Source organism: Peromyscus leucopus, chromosome 18, assembly GCF_004664715.2.
Source record: "Peromyscus leucopus breed LL Stock chromosome 18, UCI_PerLeu_2.1, whole genome shotgun sequence".
NCBI classification, from domain to species: domain Eukaryota; kingdom Metazoa; phylum Chordata; class Mammalia; order Rodentia; family Cricetidae; genus Peromyscus; species Peromyscus leucopus.
The window spans coordinates 7468284-7488455 of NC_051078.1; the positions used below are offsets into that span (position 1 = coordinate 7468284).

Here is a 20172-nt window from a genome sequence, read left to right on the forward strand (position 1 = left end):
GAGAGAGAGAGAGAGAGAGAGAGAGAGAGAGAGAGAGAGAGAGAGAGAGAGAGAGAGAGAACGAACGTGGGACAAGCCAGATCGGGCTGGTCTCTGATATGGAAACTGTCCAGCAACCAATTGGAAAGTCCCAGTGAAGAAAAATGAGAAAGATTCAAGGAATGTCAAAGAGGAAAAAAAAACACAACAAATCCCTGCCTCACCCCATTACCACAAAAGAATCTAGAGGGAGACAGGAAGTGAGGGGAGGGATGAGACAGAGCAAGGCAGAATCCCTGAAACAGCCGGAGCTTTCGACAAGATGGGTGCTCACACTTTCTGAGGCACGGTCCCTCACTTTTCAGTGTGGCTCTTGGCCTGGAGAGAAGCCGGCAGCTTGACAGGCTGAGGAGTCCTCGGCCGGTCACACCTGAAATGGCTGTCCCTGCTATTCTAGATAAAATAAATAAATGTGTATGCCTGCGCCCCCAATAGGCAAATAGCCGCCTACGAGCCCCTACAACAGAGACCGAGAGAAACAGAACACCCAGTAGCAGGCTGCGCGTCTTGCTCTTTCTTATTCAGTGTCCAGACCTGGTCCTAAAGAAGAAATGGAAACTCAAGAGTCATCCTGAAGCAAAGCCAGAGAGGCCTTTTGGCGGCAAATTCCCCCATCTGGGCTGGGAAGAAATTGCATCACCTGGAATCCAGCCCAGGCACTCCCCAGTTCCGCCCTGTTCAGAGGCAACCCAGCTTTCTCTTTCCCTTTCTGTCCTCCCAGTCCCCTGGGTCACTCTCATGACAGTTTGTTCCCGTGTATTAAAGGAATGACGTAGACAGAAATGTCGTCTCCCGAGCCCAGCCGGTCATCTGATATCCGCCATCCTCGGTCCTTCAGGACGCCCCGGGCACGCATCACCAAGTCCTGAGCTGCCAGCGTGTACCTGTGCAGGATGGGGTGGGGTGGGGGGAGACACAGGAATCAGACAGTCAGAACAGCATGGGCAGACACAAGGCCCAGGGAGACTGGGCAGGAGGCATCGCTATGGCCGTACATTTTCCACCTTTAAAATGAATAACAACAACAAGAAACAAGCTAGCGAGAGCCATCTTCTCCCCAGATGTGTGAGGCCTGATGTGGTTTTTCTGGATGAACAAGGTTCTGCGTTAAATGATCTACATTTCCCCACGGCTCGGCCACTCTAGAGGTTATTTGTTACAGTGGACCCAGGAGAATCCTAATTTGGTGTTATTACATCTTAATAAAGATCCACACCCACTCAGCTGTTCATGACAAAGAGTACTTGACTAAATAAGTACATGAGAAAAAAATAAAAACAAACAAACAAACAAAACCCCAAACCTAACTCAGGAACTTCTGTCTTCAATGTATTTATTTTTAAGGCTATCTTTTTTTTTTTTTTTGTATCAAAAGGTAGTAGTTTGTTTTCCATTCATGGCTGCGGTAAACCTTTTTGAAAAATAGGTTCAAAAAATTTAAAGAAAATAAAAGTACTACACGTGGTTTAGGAAAGTAACAAGGTGAGGGGTGGTGGGCAGGGGTGACTGGGAAAGCCTTTGTGCGGGTGACTTTCTCTGTGCGTTTATCCGTGTGATGCTTTCCTATAGTTCACGTAAGGGCCGTGAGGGATCACTCGAGAATTTGAAAAGATGGTTGTTCGCTGAGATTTCAACAGGAAACTTAAAACAGATGACGCTAAGCTAGCCAAGAGGCGAACATCGAGAGAAGAGGGCGGAACTAACATGAGGGGTTCTTTGCGGGCACCCGGCTTCTGTTAACCGTGAGGCCTGAGAATGAACTACAGCCCTGGTAGCTGTCTACTCAGTTCTGATCAGTACAGAGAGCCTCAGTTGAGAGACTTCAAAGAAGTCTGGCAGGGCTGGACTTCGTGTGCCATGGATTATTTTCTAAGCCTATGCCAGGAAAAAAGTGATTCATCTTTTCTCTCTTTCTGATTTCGCGGTCACCAAATAACCTGCTGATTACGATCTGCCTCCCTGTATAGGCTTGCCTACCAGGGAAGAATATTGCTACTTTTTGTGCTTTCAAAGTATCAGTATTTCTCTGTATAAATGGCAAACTGGCATTTTGGTTTAAAGATTTGTTTTGTCAGTTTGGGGAAGGTCAACCCAGCTCTGATAATGAGTCTGTTACTTGTACCATGATTAAATCACGTCTGGAACCTAAACAGCTAAGAAAGAGGCAGGTTCTGATAAGTCACCAGGAAAATAAATGTCAGCCTACGCATGGCCTCTTGGAAGCCGGACAATGGGGCTTTTTACACGGCACTCACGACCTTTCCCTGCTGGGAGTGCCTCAGCATTACCTCTGGGATCTCAGGACAGACGCCCGAGTGTTCCCTCAACCTCCTAAGAAGGTATAGCACTCTGGTTAAAACAGAGTTGCTTTCAAGAACAAGGGTTTCAGCAAATGATCGGGGTTGGGAACATTCCAAGTTGTACCGCCTTGAAGAATTAAGTCTATTCATTCATACAGCCCAGGTGGCCAGCGAAGTGTGTTACACACCGTATTGTACTGAATGCAAAATGAGCGTCGCCTCCGTCCTGGATGGATAGCGGGGAGGTAGGAGAGACACCTTTCCCTCACCATACTGAGAGGATTATTGGCTTGATATAGAAGTCTGTTATACTCGAGGGAGGACGCAATCAGCTCGTCCTAACTAAGGAGTCTCTTCTTGTGGTCCAGAAGCAAAGACAGGACCACAGAGACAGCCTTAGGAAGCAGTTAAGAGCACCTATTACTCTTAGGAAAGACTGTAGTAGTTCAGTTCCCAGGACGCACACGGTGGTGGTTCAAACCGTTTAGAGCTCCAGTTCCAGGGGGTCTGATGCCCTCCACAGGCACCAGGCAGGCATGTGGTGCACAGTTATACAGTAGAACACCCAAACACATACAAATAAAATAAATAAATATTAAAAAAAATAGAGAATGACAGCCAAGGAGGCCTTAGGCTGAAGAACTACATGAATACCCCAGTTCCACATTCTACAGATTCAGGACAGTCTAAGGGGCTTGCCTGAGGTCATTTTGAGTTGTATACTGTACTGTACATGTAAGACATAGCCATGAAGTCAGCAATAATATTGCCACCAGCAACATCAGGGTGATGTTTATCGTCTTGGTGACTGATCATCTCTGGGCCTTATCTTTGGAGATACAGTGGTGGTGCACACCTTTTAATCCCAGCACTCGGGAGGCAGAGGGAGGTGGATCTCTGTGAGTTCAAGGCCAGCCTGGGCTACAGAGGAGTTCTAGGACAGTCAAAAACTCTGGAGGAGAGGGAGGGAGGGAGGGAGGGAGGGGGGGAGGGGAGGGGGAGAGAGAGAGAGAGAGAGAGAGAGAGAGAGAGAGAGAGAGAGAGAGAGAGAGAGAGAGAGAGAAGCAGTTTTGCTGACTCAAATGAGTTGATTCCTTCATCAGGGCTGAATACACCTAAACCAGCTTTGTGATGAGATGTGGACATGGTACCCTGTGGGAAAACATGGCAGACAAGGAGACAGATATTTTTAAAAGTCAGAAAAAGCAGCCCTGACAAGCCCAGACACAGTTCCTGACGGCTGTCTGGTCATGAGGCAAAGAGGCCTGAGTAGGTCCGGCCGTCCCGAGAAACGGGCTGGGGGACCAGGACGAGATTAGTCAGGAGAGCACAGACAAGGGCAGTCCCCACACTGCGACGGCTCATGACTTTGGGTAGTTCACTGTGTGTTTGTGGGGGACAAGGTTTTGCCCTACAGGCAAGGTTGTCCTTGAACTCACAATTGCACTGCCTCAGCCTCTGAGGTACTGAGATCACAGACACAGGTACCTTCTCGCCTGGCATTCTCAGTCTTTTTACATGGTCAGAGTTAGCTTTGGCATTTTTTCCCGTTTCTGTACACACACATGAAAATTTCATACATGTATACAGTAGAGCTTTGACGTTTTAAAGTTGAGTCCTGGGTCACCTGGAGACAGTGGCTCCATTCAGTGAGGTTTGACTTTTAAAATATATTTGTCACTTACTGCAAGATAAATTCTTTGAGATTTCACCATCCGTCCGCTTTCCCTGAGGTTTTGATTGTGAGCCTAGGCTTGACCAGACCATCTCTCCAGCCCTTCCCTTAGGTTTTGACCTTATTTATTGAGACAGAGCCTCTCACTCATGCTGCACTGGACCTGGAAGATGACCTCGAACTTTTTTTTTTTTTTTTTTGGTTTTTCGAGACAGGGTTTCTTGTGTAGCTTTGCGCCTTTCCTGGAACTCACTTGGTAGCCCAGGCTGGCCTCCAACTCACAGAGATCCACCTGCCTCTGCCTTCCAAGTGCTGGGATTAAAGGCGTGCGCCATCACCCCCCGGCCGACCTCGAACTTCTGATCTCCTGCCTCTCCTTCCAGAGTCCTAGGATCCTGTGTACCACCATGTCCAGTTTTATGGCGTCTTGGAGGTTGAAGCCAGGGCTTTTCCTATGTTAGGCAAGTACTCCACCAACTAAGCGATATCCTCAGGTTCTGGACTTCCTGATACAGAAATCCACCCCTGTTCCTCTAATTTCTTTCTTTTCATTTAAATCCCCAGCCTCTTACCAGGAGGCCCTATCCGCCCCCCCCCATCCATCCTCTGACTGCCCCATACCAAGGCAGCGTGCGTCTCCATACTCATTCCACTCAGCATATCCTGCTGTCTGTGTTCTTGAACCTTGGAATCTCCTCCTGAACACCCTTTTCTTTTTCTGGCAGCCACGGCATGACACGTCCCCATTCACCTGTGCCTCAGTTTCCATAACCCACGGCACCTGTTCTCTCTGACACGCCTTAATTTTCTTTGTAGGCCCCAATCATGACTTAGGAAGAACTCGATAAATGTTCATCTGTCTTTGCTTCCGCGGAGTCACTCACCCATCAACCATCCCTGAATAATGATATTCTAATCCCTGAAGCAAGAAATCACAGTCCTTTTCAATGCCAACTTCTCACCTTGATGTTAGATTATAAAGCTTACAGAGCTATGACTTCTAAATCTCATTGTATTATAACCTGAGTGTATTATTTCTTCAATGGTACATGGTTAACTAAGAGAAAACCCAACTTTAGAGTCATTAAGAGTTATATTTATAGTCGGGCAGTGGTGGCGCACACCTTTAATCCCAGCACTTGGGAGGCAGAGGCAGGTGGATCTCTGTGAGTTCAAGACCAGCCTGGTCTACAGAGCGAGTTCCAGGACAGGCTCCAAAGCTACACAGAGAAACCCTGTCTCGAAAAACCAAAAAAAAAAAAAAAAAAAAAAAAAAAAAAGAGTTGCATTTATTATAAAATTGGTGTATCTGACCTTTTGCTTTTACTACAACACAAACATAGACAACCATACATGTATGAAGTCTTATTTTCTGTTTTCTACTTTCCTCTTCTTACGTTCTAACATATTAATAGCTTTTGAACACCCATACCCCCAACACAGCTGCTTTGGAGATATCATTTATGTTCATCTGGAATCCTACTCAGTTTTTAATATATACACTTCACTAATTCTGCCTTATTCCTAAAAAACTAAAATAACATTAGAACACCCTTCTTCACCACCCCTATAATGGTGTAATATTCTAGCTTGCCTTGGTTTCAAGCCTCTACTCGTCACCGTTATCATTAATTATTTGGGCATGGAAGGGAACCAATACCCTCACAAACGTCTTCGCTCCTGTCCGTCCCTTTTTCACTCTGCACTTTGTCTCCTGCTGCAGAAGTACATTCAGATAATCCCTTTAGCAAGAGCTTACATCATCTTGAGAGGATGAAATTTCTCATTTAACTTAGAGTAATAACATTTTAAAGTGCAGTACTGGAGACTGTTACTGTCACTCAAGTGTTATGGGGGGTGTGTGCACATGCACCAGAAAAGGGTGTCGAATCCCCTGGAGCTGGAGTTCCATGTGTTCATAAGTCATCTGATATTGTTCTGGGAGCCAAACTCCAGTCCTCTGCATAAGCACTTTTATTTATGAATGCTTATTTTTTTACTTACTTACTTACTTACATTTATGTATGTATGTATGTATGTATGTATGTATGTATGTATGTATCTATCTATCTATCTATCTATCTATCTATCTATCTATCTGTATATGAACATGCCACAGCATGCACATGGAGGTCAGAGAACACTTTGCAGAGTCTTACATCCATCCATCCATCCATCCATCCATCCATCCATCCATCCATCCATCCGTGCATGAGCACGCCACAGCATGCACATGGGGGTCAGAGAACACTTTGCAGGGTCTGTTCTCTCCTTCCCCCATGTGGGCTCCAGGGATCTGACTAAGTTCAATGGGCGCGGCGGCAAGGGCCCTTACCGGATGAGCCGTCTCCAGCCCTGAGGCTTTTATAACATTTCCTTTCCACTGTACCTTCCAGACATGGCCTGCGCTTGCTCCCACGTGACGCCCTTCACTCCTCTGGCTGTTTCTTTACAAGTTTACTACTCCGTGCATTCAGTGAGCTACTTCATGATAGCGACAGCTTCTGTCTTGACTTCCTCCGGTTCTTCCCCAAATCCTCCTCATGATTCTAGCTGCACATGTTTAACTTCTTTCAGACCGTCCTATTACATCCAGGTTTTCTCTGGAGGGAGGGTAAGGGGGGTGGGCGCTCCATCATCTCTTTCTGCTTTTTCTCCACTTGTGTTTTAAGGTAAGGTACAAGCTTTTCTTCTGAAATCAGGTGTTGACTATGTGCCCAGGGTTATCTAGAGATTTAGAACAATCTTTGGTATGGGTGTATGTGTGTGTGTGTGTGTGGGGGGGTGTTATGGCTTTTTCCAGTGTGTCACATATTTACGTTAATCTGGGGGCTTAGGGTCCCTACGTCATAGCAGTAGTACGAAGGTTGACTTCACATTTGTCCCGTGTGCTAGGTCGACCTAGCCATTCCCTCCATAACCCGGAGCCTTAAGTTTGCCAGGTATCTGCCCTCCAAACCCACGTGCTTCTGGGAGGCAGAGGCTCCAACCTGAGGAAGAAGTTCAGGGAACATCCCAGAACTCCTGAGCCCCACCCTATCCTGAGGAGCTGAGATTCTTTCTGCATAGGCCTTCTCTCTGCTCAGCTTCAACAGCGCTGCGATATCCCTTCCCGTCAGACAGCTCCCTGGTAGGACTCTGCATCCTACCAGTGAGACCTGAACCCGAACTTTCTAGAAAGCTTCCGGACATGCCTTTTACGGGATCGGAAACCCGAACAGGAACAAGAGTCAACTAGGAGGTCCTCGTAAGGACGCGTCCCCCACAGACTGAGTTCAGCTCCGGGAGAAGGCGTTTTTTGTTGCAGTCGCTAGAATGGGCCAAGCTGGTAGACACCTCACTATCCCCCACATTCAAAAGTCAATTTGTTCCAAGCATGGAACTAGTCCAAGGCTGCTTTTCATCGAGACTAACACACAAAGAAATGCCCTCAGCTACCTTTGCTCCGGGTTTGTTTGCCAAAGTTCAGAAATGGCCTGGGTTGGTGGCAATGAAGAACACACTTCTCGTGGCCATGAAACAGGAGGACACTAAGAAGTGGTACTGAGACCGAACACAAGGACATCTATGTGCCACAGACCGAGGGGCATGGCCTGAACATGACGAAAACACCAAACACACAGCCAAGGAGGGGGATGGGGGTGGGGTGGGGGGGACAGGAGGTGGATTGTGGGGCATCTGGGACCTGGCAGGCTGAGGTAGCTGGCAATTCTGGAAGCTGGATGTGGAACAGCTATAGGGCCGTGACCAAGGCCTTCCTCACAGATGCTTGCCCAGGCCGCTTTGGGGAACTGCGGTCATTGGAAATGCCCACGTTCTCCAAGGCCAAGGATCTCCCCGAGGAGATGAATTTTGAATTTTAAGATGGCTTTTCTTCTCTGCCTGAAGCTTTCATTATTGATCAACCAAGTTCTGCAATCAAGAAATGGCTGTCAGGGAGGGATGGATGGCAGGGATGGCAGAGAAAACGGGAAAGGAGAGGGGGTGGGACTGTGGGAAGGCTGACGCTCTTTTGCAAGCACTGAGAGAGGGCAATAAAGCCTCGGCCGTCTATGCTGTGTGGCAATTCTTCTGTCTCCTCAGTGACTCAAAGAGCTCAGTGCTTATGGACCTGAAGCTTTAATCTAATTAATCTTTATCAACAACAAATCGGGAGCTAAATATTGGGGTAAGAACCTGAAAGACCAGAGACCAGGGGGCTGCCGCCAGTCCCTTCCTATCTCTTCCATTCTTCCTTCCAAAAGACCTTCTCTCGGCCCCCATGCCTTACCACTTCCTGTATTCTGTCCACAGTCCTCCAAACCTCTATGGTCAGCTAGTGGCTAGCTCTGCCCTCTGACTCCAAGCAAGCTTCATTCGTTAGAACACAATCAAAATGGTCACACACCATGGACCACCTAGATTTCGTCTTTGCTTTCACACCACCCAGACGGATGCAGCTTCGAGGGCCAATCTTTGCCCTTCCTTGTAAGTCTGGAGCAGAAATACTGTAAACCTCAAGGCTTCTGCAGAGAAAAGGTTCGCTTCCATAAGCATCCAATATGGTGGCCCGCACATGGATGGCCAGAGATCAAGAAGTGTTAGCTATCGTTCTTCCCCTCATTAGACTTCAAATGCTTTCCTTCTTCCCATGAGCTTTTGCCTCAAGCCATTTACCTCTTACCGAGGCTGTTTCCCACGGGGCCACCTTGGCATCAGCATGGGGCTGTCAAAGATAAGTCAACTTCAGGCTACCTGTCCTTACAGTCATTAAGAGCCACTGCTGGGCAGGAACGTCCACTCACATTTGGATGGTGCAGAAAGGCTCCTCTAGGAGGCAGGGTAGGTGGGCAAGAGCTGGGGAATTAATGGGTTCCAAATATTTGCATATAAAAGGAACCTCCATCTGCTGGCCCACACCCCCTCAGTAATACAATGTGATGGGGAGGGAGGTGGAGGAACCCCGCTTTGCATGCTGAGCAGGTCTCTGAGATTTAAGAGGGGAGGAAAAACTCCCCAGCTGTGGAACACTGGCAGGGGGTCTATGGTGCTGAGTGGAGGGCCGGGGTTGACTTGGAGGTGGTCTTTGTTGGTGTTGAGAGGAGGCACATATATTAGGGTGAACCCATGGGAGCTGGGTCACCCGCTCAGAACCAAGATCGGAAGCTCCCGAAGCTACTCGGGGTGTCAGAAGCCCTCGGTTTAGGCCAAGAAGCCCAAGACACTAGAACAAGGCTTCAGGCTAGAGAGAGCGCCCCACCCCGTGGGAAGAGGAGTGAGAATCCCCTGGCCCCTGCTCTCTGTACCCACTGCCAGCCTTTGTCCCCTTCCCAGTCCCCTGGCGGTGGCTGGGCTCCCTGGTTTCTTCGGTGGTGAATGTTTATTTTAGTTCAACTCCCAAACAGCAACATTTCAATACAAGGAGGAATAATAACCCGGCTTCTTCTCAGTCCTCCCGGGTAAGCTCTTTCAAATTCCCTGATGTGGCCACACAGCTAAGTGCTCACTCGGCTTCGCTCTGCCAGCCCCAGCAACAAACGGCGCAGATAAAGAAGACCGTCTGTGGGCTGCTGCAGCCAGGGTCTCAGGCGGACTTCCAGATTCCCACGGATCTGAATATGCTAAACAGCGCACTAGGAACAAAAAAATGCCGATTTTTATCTAGTCTACAAACACCAGATCAAACACTCAGGAATTCGGTCCTAAAACCTGCAAGCAATAAGGTGGAGGGTGGGGGAGGGGGAGGAGGGGGGAGAAGGAGGGAGGGGCATAGTTTTTGGAAAGCACACGGTGCTGCTGAGAAATTAGTTCAACTAACCTACAGCAAGATTTCCAATTTAAAAAAAGAGAGAGAGAACTTTTGTCTCTTGCCAAAATAAATTAGATATTACCGGGGTAATACAAACTGGCATTTAATACCTCCGCCAAGGCTGCGGGCTGTTGGCGGGGTGTCTGATCTTCAACCTCCCAGTTTCTTCTCAAGGCCCCGCAGCTAATCAGCGGGCAGAAGCGAAGGACGCCCTTACCAGCAAAAAGGCATCTCACGCTTGAGGGAGGGGGATTTCGGCACTCGGGTACTTGAGGACTCCATCAGACTCCTGACAGGGCCGGGCCGTTTTTTTAGCATGTAGTTAGCATGTGCCAGGTCTTCTACAGGCAGAGATCACACGTACTCCCCTTGCGGCATGGCAGGGTCAATGGAGAGTTGGTAGAACAGGCAAGGTTTCTTTAGACAGGTTTTGGGAAATAAGGGGGTGGGCGAAGCCCTGCAAAGATTTGCCTCAGCGCGTGGAGCGAGAGTCCATGACGTGTTCTTCTCATCCCTCTTACCTTTACCTGCCCGCCTCCCCTTCAGTAATAGTACTGATTTATTAATGATCAATTATAATAGTAATAGACACTTTATTCCCCTCCGACAAAAAAAAAAAACGTTCAGCCTCTTCACAGATAGTTCACACATTTGCTCCCCACTTTGAATAATTTCCCCCGGGAGACCTACCGGTCAACCTCCAGCTTCGCAGAGGCCAGTTCCTCACGTTTGACCTTAGAGGTCATTTCTGAACCATTCCTTATCTTCACATTTTAAAAAAGAATCTGGCCAGAGGTCTAGGAACAAGGGTTCGGTGCAGCCCGAACCCCGTGACCTCTGACAACCTCCCTCTGCAACGTTCGCACGAGGTGCTCTCCTAGGATTGGTTCATTTGGCCCCGCAGAAGAGACAAAGGGCTGCCAGCTTTACCCCACTTCAGGACAAACTCCCATACAATGAAGGGGAAGACCCCACACCCACTGCACTCAGATTCCGGGGCCTCTACAAAGCTGTCGCTTAATGCTCTGGTCCCTTTGTGGCGAGAGTTCAGAGAGAGGAAAAGCTGGGGTGTGCCAGATCACAGGGCCCATTTGTAACCCCCCCCCTCCCTCCCCACCGCTATGCCGGAGAGGAAGGTGTGAAGGTCAGCAGTATGTTAACTGGTCTTTATGGTAACCAACTCCACCCTCAAAGCATGGCCAGAAGGGGGCCTGTTTCACATCCCTCCTTTTTGGGGGACACTGCCATCAAGGGAAGGCAATGCCGGCAATGTGTGAGGGAGCGGCCGTCATCAGGAAGCAAGCAGAAAAATCAAAGGGAGAAAACCCACACACAACACACACAAGAAACCCCAAACTCCGGCCCGTCTCTGGTCAACCTGGGCCCGGCTTCCTGCTGTTGGCCTCCTTTCCAGACAATACTGGGGAGACCCCGGTTCGTGTCTCAGGGTTGAGACGGGTCTACAGAGAACATCAAACTCAGAAACATGCTCCTTTGCTTTGCTTCCTCTCTGGTCCCCCGGGCTTTTCCCACACTTGGAGTGGAGTGCATCTTTCCTTTCTTATTTTGAATCAAACAATGGGCGCATCCCATTTGGGGGTGGGTGAGGGAGGGGGCGGGGCTCAGGCTCGGGCACAGCCACTGTCTACTTCCCCATGATGACATCATGATTCTAGAAGCAAACCTAGGGCCCTGGGCTACATTCACAGGGGAAGGAATGTAAAGGTGAACAGGGCCCCTGGTATGGCGGGTTTTTCCTCATCTCAGAATTGTGACGGGGCTAAGACTTAGGGTAACGTCCCGTTCAGTTTGCATTTTCCAGAATAGTACAGCTCCCGGCCGAGAGTGTCCCGGAGCCCTCAGTGTTCCTGGGCCTCTCAGGGAAACAGGCTAAGGCCGGGGCCTTCCTGCCAAATTATACAGCGTATGTGCAACAAATGCCACGCATTTTACATCATTCCAGAGCTTGAAACAAATGAAGTCTCCTTGATTTCCCAGTATGGCTTCCATTTCTAGGGCGCGCACACAGGGCGCACGAGCCATCCAAAGGCTGTTTGTTACTCAGCAATGCTTCATGATCGTGCTTGGTAACGAACAAATCACGCACGTTCTTTATTGTTTCATTATTACCACGGGCTCCCTGTTCTTACAAAGTCTGTGTGTAATCATTCATCTCGTCAATTCAGGAAGCCCCGAGATGGGATGGTTGCTCTCACACCTCTGAAGACAGCTAGCAGAGCCAGCTGCACTGACTGCTGGGCTTCCCTTCCCCATCTCCGACCTCACAGCTCTGCTGCCAGCCTCAGGCCGATTTAATTCTTCAGATTTTAAACAGCCAGTGTTTCAGGCTAAATTCTCTTTTTAATTATTCAAGTGGCGACTTCTGGAACCCCCCTCTGGACTTTAGCCTGTAAGAGGGCAGGAGAGGAGTCTGTTTCACCACAGAGATTCTTCCCCAGTGTTCTAACAAACCTTGGCCCTCAAAGTAAGCCTTTCAGAGCATTTGCCAAAGTGAATGAATCTAAACGGGAACTATCCTATAAAGTAGGAAATCTTGACGCATTTGACCCCTACATTCTGTTAAAAATCAACCCAGAAATGTTTCTTCTCAATAGTCTCTCCCTTCTTTTTTCTTTGGTATCTCAGGCTGGCCTCAAACTCGCTATGGAAAACTTTGAGCTACCAATCTTCCCGAGTGTTAGGATAACAGGTGTATACCACCATGCCTGGGTTATGGGGTGCCGAGGATCGAACCTGGGGCTTTGTGTATGCTAGGCAGCATTCTAACTAGCTACACCCCTAGCTCTTCCAGCCTCTCTCTTCTTGAAAATTTAGTTCCACCCATTCATTCCCCTGTCCTTCCCCGCCCCCCCCCCCCAGTCAGGCTTTGACTGACCATTCTTTAGAGGTACACTAAAAACAAAACAAACAAACAAAACTAATTTTTAAATTGTTGCCCCTGCAAGTTCTCCTGAACCTCAGGTGCCTACTCTGACTGGAGACACACACACACACACACACACACACACACACACACACACACACACTGTTTGTAGGTTTTAACTCCATGGTGGTCACATTTGTTGCCATGGAGACAGACCGGCTAGTACACAAAGCCAGAGCCTGGAGAAATGTAAAACGTGTCAAGTGCCTTGTAATTCCTAACTTGTAGCTGGCTTTCCAGAGCTTTATAAAAATCATCACAGAAGAGCAAATTGACACGCTAACAAGTAGGATACACAATGTGGGTGAAAACTAAAAACGGAGCTGAGCAAGAACCAACTGAGAGTCAAGGGAAGGACTGTTAATGAGAGTGCCGTCAATGCCTCTGCCCCGGAGCAGTTAAACCAAATAATTCTAGGAGGAAAAATGTACCAGGCTTTTTTCTTTGGGGGCCACCAACCAGCTCCCAAATCATGACACAGAGACTTAGTGTTAATTTTGAATGCTCAGCCTAGCTTAGTCTCATTTCTGGATAGCTCTTTTTAACTTAATCTGTTTCTCGTCATCTACCTTTTGCCTTGGGGCTTTTTATTTGCTTCTTGTGTCTGTCTGTCTGTCTGTCTGGTAGCTAGCTGCTGGGCTTCTTGCCCTGGGCATATCCCCCTCTTTCTCCTCATTCTCTCTCTCTCTCCTGAGTCTAGATGTCTCCTCCTATTTCTTCTCTCTGCCCGTCAGCCCCGCCTATCCTTTCTTCTGCCTCGCTATTGGCCATTCAGCTCTTCATTAGACCAATCAGGTGCCTTAGGCAGGCAAGGTAAAACAGATGCCACACATCTTTACATCAGTAAACACACATCCTTAAACACATGGAGCACAAACAAAAGTAACACACCTTTACACAGTTGGAGTTAATAGTCCACAACATAAACAAATGTAAACATCTTTGCCTAGTGAAAATGCTATTCCACAACAAACCTCCTCCTGCATCTATGCCCCCGGTGCTGGGACTACCGGTATGCACCAACACACCGTGCTGTTCTTTAGACTGAACTGAGGGCTCCATCTGTGCCAGGGAAGTGCTCTACCAACAGAGCTACACCCCCAGCTTGTGTCTCTTATTGCTCTGTGAGAGTCCTTTACGTAGATAGAATGGACAAAAATCCCTCTTCAGCTAAACAAGGTGCACGCATCTTCCCTTGGCTTGTGGCTCACCTTTTTGCTATTTCTGTCTTTTGAAAGAAACAAAGAGTGTGATTGCCAATGTACTAACATTGACCTTTAAAAAGGATTCATTTATTTCTATGTATGTGTACGAGCGTCCATATATCATGTGTGTGCACATGCCCTGGAGGGCAAAAGAGGGCACTGGATGTCCCTGGAGCTGGAGTTGCAGGTGGTTATGAACCAGTGATGTAGATGCTGGGAACTGAACTTAGGTCCTGTGGAAGCCAGTAGGAGCTCTTAGGTGCTGAGCCATCTCTCTAGCCCCTTATTGGTCTTTCTTTTTTGTGTTTTTTTTTCTTCCGAAACAGGGTCTCTCTGTGTAGCTCTGCACCTTTCCTGGAACTCACTTTGTAGCCCAGGCTGGCCTCGAACTCACAGAGATCCACCTGCCTCTGCCTCCCAAGTGCTGAGATTAAAGGTGTGTGCCGCCACCGCCCCTTTATTGGTCTTAAAAAAATGAAGCAAAAACCCATTTGTACTTTGTAAGAAATCCTTTCCAACTCCAAGGTCATAGGAAAACCTCCTGTGCTGTTTTCTAAAAGTTTTATTTATTTTTATTTTTGCTTTTTAGAGGTCTTACTCTACCCAGGCTTACTATTTCTTTATTTTGAGGTAAGGGGCAATTTTAACTTTTCCTATTGTGTTCATTATGCTTAGTTTTAGCTTATTATCAAGCAGGCAGGACTTTGTACAGCCTAAATAAATGTTAAAATATGACTCCAACTTTGTTTTTCTACACTCGCCTTAGAATCAGCTTGTCAGACTCTGTGCAGATCCATCGGGCTGGGGGGGATGGCTCAGGCATTAAGAGAAGCTGCGGCCCTTGCAGAGAATCGAGTTTGATTCCCAGCACCCACGGGGCAGCTCACAACCTGCTCTAAGTCCAGTTCCAGGGGATCTGATGACCTTTTCTGTCCTCTGTAGGTACTGCATGCACTTACATACATGCAGGCAAACACTCTTACACATAAAATAAAAATAAATAAATAAATTAACTATTGATATTTTTGACATACTTTTAAGTTTATTTTTATTTTATGTGCATTGGTGCTTTGCCTGCATGTATGTATATCTGTATGAGGGTGTTGGATCCCCTGGGACTGGAGTTACAGATGTGTAAGCTGTCATGTGGGTGCTGGGAATTGATCCCAAGTCCTTTGGAAGAGCAGCCATTGCTCTTAACTACTGAGCCATCTCTCCAGTCCTCAAAAATCTATTGATATTTTTATTACAATGTGCTATGTAGATTCAATATAGGTTGAAATATTTTTAAATCATTCTAATGTTGATAATTGCCTCTTATATTTTAATTGTTGCTGCATATGAGTTTGAACATCTATTATCTGAATCCCATTTTTATTAATGTTCCAGAAAATGTATAGCCTTTGTTAATTTTGATTGCCTTTTAAGGTTGGTTTCATTATTCATCATTAATGATCATTATTTGATTATGATAAATATACATAGCATAAGCCTGACTGTGTCTACCTTTTTAAAGTTTATATCCAAAGTGCTTTTCTGTGGTTTTCAGTACACCTGTATTACAGTGCAGCTACTACCAGCATCGATCTCCTGTTCTTCTTCTTTTCCAAGGGCAACTCATTACTCAACTCCCACCCTTCCGCCCTTCCAACCCTAAAGCCCACTTCAAGCCTGCTCCTGGGACCTCTTCTCAGAGGAATTCCACACAACATGCTACTTCTCTGACCGCCTGACACCCCTGAGGTGAGTGTGAAGAGGAAGTCCATTGTAGTTTTGGTCTGTGTTTCTATCATGTGTAAAGATGCTTCCAAGAATCAAATTTTGGCTTTGTAATTTATTCTCTTGGTATACACGTTGTCCTTTTGGTCTTTATTTTTCCTCCTGTGACTTTCCTTGGAGATTTAGTCTGCGGCTTACACTTCCGGCACTGGATGCTTGTTACTGATGTAAGATACATGGGTTTGGAACTGGAAGTGTGCGGCATATACCCAGGAGGAATACATACAGGTGGATAGCTTTGTAGAGCCTGGGAGCTACATGGACTCTTTTGTACACGTTTATATGGAGCATATAGGCGAGAACACTACATGTCTTTCTCTGAGGTAACAGGTTTCTTTCAGTCTGTCCCCCCCCCCCCCCCGTGGTCAAATGTCAGAGGGATGGGGTTGGGGAGCCTTAGAACACAGGGGAAATTCTAGATGGAGTTATGACAAGCAGGGAGGGCAGTCGCTTTTGGTACATCAGAGATGGGTGGAGCCTTAGCTTGTAAACCAGGAAGAAGAAAAAAAAGAATGGCCAAGATTCAGCCTTTACATTTTCCATATGTAGCACTATTTTCCAGACCCAGGTTATTTCTAGTTTGCAGTATAATTTGTCTCCTTGATTTACAAGATGTTCAGAAATATGGCTCAGTTCCATGTGGGTTTCTTCCCACTATCAACAGAGGCATTACACTATTATGTTAGTTTCTCTATTTACATTCGTTTAAAGTTTACGAGTTAAATACTTTCAACATGTTCCCAAACAGAAAAGAAACATAGCTTATTTAAGCTGATTACTGTCCTTTGCCAGTTAACATGCTCTTTTGTTGTTGAGTTTGAGATGGGATCACGATGTACCTCAGGCTGTTTTTGAACTTGTGATTCTTCTGTCTCCAATGTCAAATGTTAGGATTTTAGGTGAGTGTCACTGTACCTGGCTAACATGCTATTTTAACCCAGTAAATTTGTTCTAACAACTTAAACCCTATTAGTGTTTTATATAAAGAATGTGGCTGGGTGATGGTGGTGGCGCACGCCTTTAATCCCAGCACTCGGGAGGCAGAGGCAGGTGGATCTCTGTGAGTTTGAGGCTAGCCTGGTCTACAGAGTGAGATCCAGGACAGGCACCAAAACTACACAGAGAAACCCCATCTCAGGGGGCGGGGAGGGGTAGGAGGGGGAAGAAAAAGAAAAAAGAAAAAAAAGAATGTGTGTCTATGCCCATCCACATATTACTTATACTTATATTTATACTTCAGTTTCTTGGGTCTTTCATCCAGGATCTTTCCTTTCTCTTCTATGAGAATCCTTCAGAATTTTCTTCAGAGATTGGCTGGCAATAAAATATCTCAGGTTCTGTTATGTTTGACATTTCTTTAATTCATTTCCTTTATTGATAGTTTTCTTGCATAGGAAAAATCTTCCAGATTGACAGCCTTTTGCTTGGTCAACTGAAGATCCAAGCCCAGAGTCTTTTGACTCTTCTCTTGTGCTTGAGAAGATTGTTATAAGTGTACGGGCTACTTCTGTGTCCATCTGGTCCTAGCATCTCTGAAGTAGCTGCATCTAACCTTCTTTAGTTCCTTAAGAAGTACCTATTTAGGGCTCGAGAGATGGCTCAGCGATTAAGAGCATTGGCTGCTCTTCTAGAAGACTTGGGTTCGATTCTCAGCACGCACATGTTGGCATATGACCACTGTATCTCTAGTTCCAGGGGGTCAGATGCCCTTTTCTGGCCTATGTGAGCATGGCACACATGTGGTCATAGACATAGTAAGCAAAACGTAAAAGCAAGTCAGTCTTTTAAAAAATTAAGAAATGTAAGTACCTATTTACAATTTCCTGTATTGTTTTTTATGAGATTTGTTGGGTTTTCTAGATTTTAGGTTTAGTGTTGTTCAAGTATTCTGTAATTCCCCCTTTCCCTATCTTTTATGTTATCTCCTTTTGGAAATATATATAGAACATCTTAGGTTAACTTTCTACTTGTTTAATGTTTCACTGTTTCTTTTCTCATTTTTCTGAGCTATATGACAGATTATTTATTCAGACCAATTTTCTAACTCACCAATGTTTGCTTCAACTGTCCTTAACCTGGTCACTGAATTCTTACTTTCTACTATTTTATATATATATAATATAGAAGTTCCATTTATATATTTTAAAGATGCATTTTTTAATTGCATGTGAATGAGTGTTTTGCCTGCATGTATGCATGCACACCTTGTATGTTCTTGGTGCTTGTGGAGGCCAGAAGAGGATATTGGATTCCTTGGAATTGGAGATACAGCCAGTTACGAGCTGCCATGTATGTGCTGGGAACTGAACCTGGGCCCTCTGTAAGAGCAGCAAGTTCTCTTAACCACTGAGGTATCGATCCAGCTCCCCATTCATCTGCATAGTGATTTTCCTAATCTCTTCTCCTTGATCGTATTTTCTTTTAGATTTTGGTTTTGGGAGCCAGGGTCTCTCTGTTTAGTCCCTGCTGCTGTGCTGGAACTCACTCTGTAGACCAGGCTGGCCTCTAACTCAGATACCCACCTGCCTCCGCCTCCAGAGCGCTGGGATTAAAGGGGTGGACCACCATTCCTAGCTCTTCCATGAGCATGTTTTCCAAGCTCTTAAAATGTTCTGACGCAAGCCAAGACATTTATTTATATTTTTTGCTAACCAATTCAGTAAGGGAGTATTTCTAGGCCGAGCTCTACTGTCTGCTGCTCTGCTGGCTTTTACTCATGATGAATCACTTCTTGATGTCGTAGCCGAAGCTACCTTTCCAGGTGTTTCCTTCTAGGGTTCTGAGTCTTATAGGGCTGTTGACTACTCTACCGGAACAGCCTTCTCCTTGCTCTGAACTTCCCCAGAGAAAGAATTTCCTAAGGGATGATCAATGCATGAAAGGATCGGTCATCGTTCCTCTCAGCAGGGTCAAAAGCCAGATTAACCGGAAGTAAGAACATGAGAAAGGAGGAAGGTGCGATGGCGTGTATTAGGAGCATTGCAGAGGGAGAGCCAGGGAGCTCATTGCAAGTGTGAGGACACCTAGTCTGTTATATAGTCAGTTCTAGGCCAGCCAGCATTACATATTGGGACCTGTCTCAATTCCTCTTACTCCTCACAAAGAAAGAAAGAAAAAAGAAAAAAAGAAAAAGAAATGCACTTTTTTTTTAAAAAATAGGGTTTCATGTAGCCCAGGTTGGCTTCATATTCCTTACTTAGTTGAGGATGACCTTGAACTTCTTCCACATCCTAAGTGCTAGGATTACAGGCATGTACTACCAAGCTGTTTATGAGGTGCTATCAGATACACCCAGGCCTTGTGCATCCTAGGTAAGTATTCTACCAACATAGCTATGTCCTCAGCCCCCATTGGTAAACTTTTAACTAAATCAAGTTCTTTGCCATCTGTATTTGGGTTCAACTTAAGGAGGGATTTTCCTGTGGTCATAGGCCCACATGAGCTCTCATGAGATAAGTAGTCCCTTCTGCATTTGGTTGCTAAGCTATTCCTACAGCCTCCCCTGGAAAGCAGGGGTCCCAGTGAGTGAGACTACCCAGTGCTTCTGAATGCACCAACCTGTGAGGGTCATCTGGATCACAGTTAGGAAGAAACTGAGTGATTGCTTCTGCTACTTCTTCATTTGATAAAACATCCCAGAGTCCATCGGTAGCCAAAATCAGCACGTCATCTGCTCCATGCTCATACTGGGAGAGATCGTAGACTCTTACCTGAAAAGAACAGGGAGACTGCAATGTGAGAAGTGGAGAGAGAGGGTGGGTGGGTGTTATTTTTTTTTCTTTCGTCTCTAACCAAGCAGCTTGTGATTCCTTGCTTTTTTTCTGATCTTATGTTCTTTCACCCTCGATATCTGACTCCAGGTTTTCATTGTTGAGACTAACTAAGATCGCACTTCATGCTTACTATTTTTCATGGACGCGCTACAAGGTACTTGATCCCATAGCAAGCTTTGTAGGGTAGGGAGCCTCTTTCTGGGACTTGCTTATAAACACTTAGGCCTAGTCCCAACTGTGAATGGGGCCCAGAAAGGGCTTAATAATTAACAAGAAAGATATGAGTTGAAAATGTAATGCTTGAGACCCAGCTGAAGTGATGAGTTACACGTGGACATAGTGTAAGCCATGATGAACATAAAGCTCGCCTGCTCAGCTTCCTCCGCATATATTAAGCACCATCCTTTTCCAATTGCTATAAATATAAAGTTTAAAAAAAAGTAGATTCTTCCATTTTAAGAAACAGTCTGTCGAGGAGATGAAGTCCACTTGGGATTTTAAGAAATGGCTCCATATGTATTTATTAAGGACTAAAGGAGACACACTTTGTTTAATACATAAACTTATTTGAAATATTCTTGCCTATTTCCTCTGAGGCACAATGGGTCACAACACTCCCCCTCCCTCCTGGTAAGAATGAGGTGCTGATATCACACTTGGGGTTGACAA

At 46.1% G+C, this 20172-nt stretch overlaps 1 protein-coding gene across 2 annotated transcripts in view; it reads right to left on the reverse strand.

Moving 5' to 3' along the window:
• Positions 1–542: 542 nt before the first annotated feature.
• Positions 543–20172, reverse strand: part of Ppm1h (protein phosphatase, Mg2+/Mn2+ dependent 1H) — a 271465-nt gene continuing 251835 nt past the window's right edge. Inside the window, exons 9-10 of one of the 2 annotated variants that reach the window (XM_028869590.2) lie at positions 19289–19440; positions 543–923 (exon numbers count right to left, since the gene is read on the reverse strand). In XM_028869590.2, coding sequence (XP_028725423.1) covers positions 776–923; positions 19289–19440 — 300 coding nt within the window. In that variant the 3' untranslated portion in view covers positions 543–775. Of the gene's footprint in view, positions 924–11736; positions 12211–19288; positions 19441–20172 lie in introns of those variants that run through there. The other variant, XM_037196732.1, reaches the window with a different exon arrangement.